The 6772-nt window shown below is 50.4% G+C and overlaps 1 protein-coding gene across 4 annotated transcripts in view; it reads left to right on the top strand.

Annotated features, from left to right (window-relative positions):
• Window positions 1–6637, top strand: part of DPP3 (dipeptidyl peptidase 3) — a 32955-nt gene extending 26318 nt beyond the window's left edge. For 3 of the 4 annotated variants that reach the window (XM_008709051.2, XM_008709052.2, XM_008709053.2), the window contains exons 17-18: window positions 3015–3177; window positions 6096–6637. In XM_008709051.2, coding sequence (XP_008707273.1) covers window positions 3015–3177; window positions 6096–6268 — 336 coding nt within the window. In that variant the 3' untranslated portion in view covers window positions 6269–6637. The other variant, XM_040639461.1, reaches the window with a different exon arrangement.
• The last annotated feature ends 135 nt before the right edge of the window (window positions 6638–6772 follow it).

Below are 6772 nucleotides of genomic sequence, written 5' to 3' on the forward strand. Positions count from 1 at the left end.
TTAAAAATCAGAAAAAAAAAAGACAAAAATGCTCCCTATTTCCACGTCTGATCAACAGTTTGCTGAAGGGCTTAGCTTTTGGAAGGAAACAAGATAAAAAATGTAAAGTTTAGGCATTAAAAAGGAAGAAATAAAACTCTTCGTGTTGCAGATTATATGCCTAGGCAAGTCCAAAGAATCTACAAACAAACTGATGAAATCAATAAAAGTTTCATAAGGTTGAATAAAGTCCCAAGGGGAGGAACGCCTGGTTGGCTCAGTCGGTTAAGCATCTGCCTTTGACTTAGGTCATGATCCCAGGATCCTGGGATCCAGCCGCCTGACCAGCAGAGAGCCTGCTTCTCCCTCTCCCTCTGCCCCTACCCTCCCCCCACCCCCCACCCCCGGCTCGTGTGCTCTCTCTTGCTCACTCTGCTCTCTCTCTCAAATAAATAAAGTCTTAAGAGAAAAAAGTCCTAAGAGGGTTTTTCATGGAACTTGACAAGCTGATTGCAAAATTTATTATTTATTTATTATATTTTAAGAGTGTGCGGGGGGGGGGAGGTGCAGAGGGAGAGAGAGAATTCCAAGCAGACTCCCCACTGTGTGCAGAGCCCCATGCAGGGCTCGAGCTCACAACCCTGAGATTATGACCTGAGCCGAAGTCGAGAGTTGGACGCTCAACTGACTGAGCCACCCAGGCGCCCTGATTGTGAAATTTAGATGGAAGCATAAAGGATCACCAATAAGGAGCCAAGATACTCCTGAAGCAAAACAGGTTGGGGGACTCGCCCCAGATACCAAAATTCATTCTAAGATAATTAAGTTCGGTGTGGCCCTGGGGCAGGAATAGACAAATTGACCAGTGGAACAGAACCAAGAACCAGTCTTTGACTCTGGTGTGTGACAGAAGGGACATTGCACACCATGAGAGAAGGGAGGGACCATTTAACAAGTCATGCTGACAACAGGTTATCCTCATGCAGAGACGAACTGGATTTCCGCTTTCCTCCATACGCAAAGTCAGTCCCAGGGTTCATGGCTTACGTAGAAAAGGCAAAATTTTTAACAGAGAAGAATATCTTCATGACCTCAGAGTGAAGGAGAATTTCCCTAAGCACAAGAAGCACTAGCCATCAAGGATAAGATCAGTCCCTTTAACTACATCAAAGATAGCTTTTTGGGGGGTACCTGGCTGGCTCAGTCGGTGGGGCATGTGGCTCTTGATCTCAGGGTTGTAAGTTAGAGCCCCACGTTGGGTGTAGAGATTAAGTCTTTTAAAAATAAATAAATACGTAAATAAAATTAAAAATACAAATAAGAGTAGCTTTTATTCATCAAAAGTTACCATAAAGAATAGGAGAAGACAAGTCTTAAACTAGGATAGGGTCTTTACCACTTAAGTGTGAACAAAAGGTTAGTATTTAAATATATAAAGAACTTAAAAAACAAAACAAAAAAAACAGCGAGGAAGAATAGACAACCCTGCAGAAAAATAAGCAAAACTCATGAACCGAAGTAACACATCAGCTTATGGGAAGATGTTTAACCTCTTGAGCAATCGGGAAAGCACGGCTTAAACCACATGAGCTCTATACCCACCAGCTTGGAAAGATGAAGAACTGCCGGCAGCGGCCTGGCACACAGAGCGTGCAGGGCTGCCAGCCGCCGCCTCCAGGAGCATCAGCTGGTGCAGCGGCTTCGGAGAGCAGCGTGGGCTCGTTGACCTCCAGAGCACCGATTCTCCCGGGGAAACCTGCGTCCGTTCATTCTGTTCAGCAGGAGGCGCCCGGGTGTGCACGGCAGTGCTGAATAGCAGACAGCCCCGCTGCCCCCATCACCGGAAGAGATGCACCTGCGGGTGTTTGTACGGGGAACCGTGGACAGCAGTGAGGAGGGTGAACTCAGGCTGCGTGCCCAAACACAGACGAACCTCACACGGAGCTCGAGCAGAAAAAGCAAATCACAGGACATAAGCAAAAGTTAAAATAACATGGTCCAGAGCAGAATTCAGGGAACATAAAGGAATGATAAGCACAGAATCGAGGATTATTTCCTCAGACAGGAAGCCCCGGGATGCAGTCAAGGGAAGAGCTAATTTGGGGCCCCTGGCTGGCTTAGTAAGTAGAGCATGCGACTCTTTTTTTTTTTTTTTTTTTTTATGATTTTATTTATTTTGGGGGGTGGTGAGGGACAGAGGGAGAAGCAGACTCCCTGCTGAGCAGGGGGCCCGACGCAGGGCTCAGTCTTGGAACGCCGGGATCATGACCCTAGCCAAAGGCAGGGACTCAACCCACTGAGCCACCCAGGTGCCCCAAGCATGAGACTCTTGATGTCAGGGTTGTGAGTTCAAGCCCCATATTGGGCATGGAACCTACTTAATTAAAAAAATAAAAATTAGGGGCGCCTGGGTGGCACAGTTGTTAAGCGTCTGCCTTTGGCTCAGGGCGTGATCCCAGCATTCTGGGATCAAGCCCCACATCAGGCTCCTCTGCTAGGAGCCTGCTTCTTCCTCTCCCACTCCCCCTGCTTGTGTTCCCTCTCTCGCTGCTGTCTCTGTCAAATAAATAAATAAAATCTTCAAAAAAACCAAACTACTTTCTAAAAAAAATAAAAATAAAAAAGTTTTTTTAATTAAAAAAAAAAGGAGAGAACTAACTCTTAAGGTGGGTGCTGGTTGTATGGGTGTCTTATTATATTTTATCACCTATGTATTATATTCTTTGTAACCTATATATTAAAGCCTAATATATATACTATGTTATTTTATGGGTGTGAAAAAAAGTTTTTTTAAAGAGGATGATGGTAATGCTTTCTCTGTCTACAGCTCAAATGAGAAACATTAGCTTCACTTTACTAGGCACTTACTATGAGCTAAGCCCTTGATCTACATTTCTCCCGTATTCAGCACAGTAATTCGGTGAGAGAGCAGATACCGTCCAGGCTGGGCACAACCGGCTGGGGCCCCTGGCAAAGCCCCATGGGGGCACCGGGGGTGCCCGTCATAAGCAGTAATCCCTTCTGCCTTCCCACAGGTGTTGAAGTCCACAGGAGATGTGGCCGGAGGCAGGGCCCTGTATGAGGGGTACGCGGCGGTCACTGATGCGCCCCCTGAGTGCTTCCTCACCCTCAGGGACACAGTGCTGCTCCGCAAGGAATCTCGGAAGCTCATCGTTCAGCCCAACACTCGCCTTGAAGGTAATGGACTCCCCAGCCCCCTCTGATGGACAAAGGAGGCCTGGAACCCATCCCTGGGCTCAGGAAAGTCTCCCTAGGGTGACTCCTGCCTCTCTCCCTCCCTGCCCCAGGCCTCCCCATGCCAAATCCTAGGCCCCAAACCTTGGCATCTGTCACCACCACCCCACACACGCAGGGCTGTGCTGCTTATAACACAGCAACCGGAGGTTTGTGGAAGACCCACAGAGCAGGGGCTAGTGGAACAGACAGACCCCGGGCTTATGGGGAGGCCAGGCATGGTCCTGGGGAATCAGGCCTGTCGATGCCTGGGGATGAGGTGAGGGGGAGGCATGAGCTGGAACCCAGCAGGCTGGTGGAACCCAAAGGACAGTGTGACTCTGCAGAGCCCAGGAGAGAGATCACAGCCCCCTGAGCCCTCTCCCTTCTCAGGTGATGACTCTGTTTCCAGAAGCCCTGAGCCTGTCTCCACTGCACCTGTACCTGTTGTATTAGAGGCCCTTGCTGCATTCACTTTCCTCTCACGTCCTGACCTGTCTTTCCTGATGCTGGTCACGTGGGGCACCTAAGCAGGGGTGGTCCCACGCAGTGTCAGAGCTTCCGAGCTGCTCTGTGACCTTGTCTTCATCCATAGAGCAGTGTTGATTGTGTGCTGACCCTGCAGCAAACCTGAATTAGGGACTTCTTCCAGCTCTTACTGCTTTCCGTGGCTTCGCTCTTTTAAATCCTCACCACATTGGGGCGCCTGGGTGGCTCAGCGGGTTAAGTGTCTGCCTTTGGCTCAGGTCATGATCCCAGGGTCCTGGGATGGAGTCCCACATGGGAAGGGGGGGCTCTTTGCTCAGCGGGGAGCCTGCATCTCCCTCTGCCTGCTGCTCCCCCTGCTTGTGCTCTCTCTCTGACAAATAAATAACATCTTCAATCAATCAATCAATCAATCAGTCAATCCTCACCAGAGGGGCACCCGGCTGGCTCAGTCAGTACACCATGCGACTCTTGATCTTGAGGTCGTGAGTTCAAGCCCCACATTGGGCATAGAGCTCACTTACAAAAATGAAATAAATCCTCACCATAACCCAATGAGGTAGTTACGGTTTACATTTTACAGTTAAGAAAACTGAGGCACAGAGACAAAATCGCTTGAGGCTTGCAGCTCTTTACTGGAGGAGCCTAGAGTCAGATTAAGGGTGCTCCTCACTCCCACAGTCACGGGCAGTTGTGAAGGGTTAATGAAACAATGACCTTCTACTGGCGAGGAAAACATTTGAGAGGCCTATTTCCAACTCTTTGTGCTGCCCTCCAGAGGCCCCGGGGGATTTGGCCCTGACCCCTGGCAGGCCTCAGGGACCCCTCCTGGCTCACTGGCCTCCAGGCTCATGGCCTTTCCATTTCTCCAACCCCCTGAGCTCTCCCCACTCCCATAGGCTTGGCACTCACAGTTTCCTCTGCTGGGCACAGTCCTCCCCCAATCTTTGGTTGCTCCTTCCTGTCATTTTGGTCTGTGTTAAATGACACCTCCCGGGAGAGGCTGTCCCTGACCCCTCAACCTAAAGCAATCCCTTCATGCTCCATCCGTCGGCTATTTCCCCATCTTCCTTGCTTCCACGTTAGCAGGAACGGCCCATCCCCAGCAGGCAGCTAGCATAGGGCCTGGCACACAGGAGCTGCTCGATGCATGTCAAGTGAGTAAATGGACAAATCATGCTGGACACATAGTAAGTGCTCGTTACAATATCATCTCTTTGATTGTCCAGCCCTGTGTGGGCCCGTGGGGATGGAGAGGTGAATCAGACCCAGGCCCTTGCCTCAAGTAGCTCACAGTCCATCAGGAATAAGACCTAGAGAAAAATGATCACACCCAGGGAACGTTAATAAGCATCCAAGAGGCCCAAATGGTGGTCTGAACACTTAGAGAAGGGAAGATCACATTCACCTTTGAGGGAATCAGGGAAGGTTCTGGGGAGGAAGTGGTTAAACTAAGCCTGAAGAGCAGGTGGGGTTTTCAAAGGTATGGTGGCAGTGGCGGTGGTGGTGGTGACGGCGATGATGGTGACGATGGTGAAGATGACGAGGAACTTGTGAGGACGTCTGTGTGCCAGTCACTGGGTAGAACTTCGCATGGATTAACTCCCAACAACCCCAGGAGGAAGTTATTGCCCCCTTTTTCAGGTAGAAACTGAGACACCGAGGGGCCATGTATTTGCCTGAGGTGAACAATTAGTGGGTGGCAGAACCAGGATTCGAACGTGTGCTGTCTGAACCCAGAGCCCGTGCTCTTAGCTACACCCCCGCCCCCACAGTGCCACAGAGCGCAGCAAGGCTCTCTGAGTGGGTAGAGCAGTGGAAGTAGGTTGGAGGGAAAGGCTTCCGGTGGGTGTTCAGGGGACCCTTGGAGCAGCCCATGAGTTAAATGGGTGCCCTTTTGGCTCTGCTAGGTGCTCGAGATAACGATGCTGGTGACTGCTGGCACTTGGTGAGCATTCACTCAGTGCGCTGTTGCATCTAATCACTGCAGCTTCTTGAGAGAAGAGGTGCTGTGCTCACTCGCACTTTATAGCTGAGGAAAATGAGGCTTAGTGAGGTTGTGAAACTTGCCCAAGGTCCCACAGTAGACAGAGATGACGCAAGTGTTGGACCATAAGCTCCTGGACGCCAAAGACTGTTTAACCTAACATGGCACCAGAGTATATGCTTACTAAGTGAATGAATGATGAATGCAACAATTCACTGAATACTCCCCGTTTAATGCTTCCTTCTTCATAGGGTTATTGTAAGGATTGAATGAGATGATAAAACCCTGAGCGCAATATTTGGCACACAGTTGAAGAGCTCAGGAAGAGCTACCTGCTCCTATGATTATGATTGTGGTTATCTGCTTCCTATTAAGACCTTTTCCTGCTGCTTTTTCTCCTTCTCCCCAGGCTCAGAAGTGCAGCTTCTTGAGTATGAGGCCTCGGCTGCTGGCCTCATCCGATCCTTCTCCGAGCGCTTCCCAGAGGATGGGCCCGAGTTGGAGGAGGTCCTCACCCAGCTGGCGACAGCTGATGCCCGGTTCTGGAAGTCCCCCAGTGAGGCCCTGTCTGGCCAGGCTTGAGACAGATTTATGCAGCTCCTCCCCCAACTCCATCAAACCAGGGCTGCAAGTGGCCCCCTTCCCTGAGTGTGCTAGGGGAGGAGCGGGAGCTCGGACCTTGGTGCTACCTCAGCCGTGGGTGGTGACACTAACCCCTTCCATTTGTCGGCACTTCCCAGTTTACCGAGTGCTTCTCCGGTGTTCTCTCATTTGATCTGCACTGCCCTTGGTAGAGTGGGCAGGGCCCGGCTCCTTATCCTGCTTCCCAGATGAGGGCATGGAGTTCTGAGAAGTGACCTGTCTAGATGCTCCAGGACTCAGAACCTCTCCCAAGCCAGTGCTCTTCATGTATTACTTTTATAACCAGAAAATAAACATAAGAAACCACCACCATCTTTGCGATGCGTGCGAATCCTTGCCTTTGCCTCGCTTCTCATTTGCGCCCAGCAGGGTAATGGGATCAAGGCCTGCGGAAGGGAAGGAAGGTCAGTTTTAGGTTCCCCTCTACAACAGCGTTTTGTCACC

This window comes from Ursus maritimus, unplaced genomic scaffold (genome assembly GCF_017311325.1).
Source record: "Ursus maritimus isolate PB19 unplaced genomic scaffold, ASM1731132v1 scaffold_23, whole genome shotgun sequence".
NCBI lineage: Eukaryota > Metazoa > Chordata > Mammalia > Carnivora > Ursidae > Ursus > Ursus maritimus.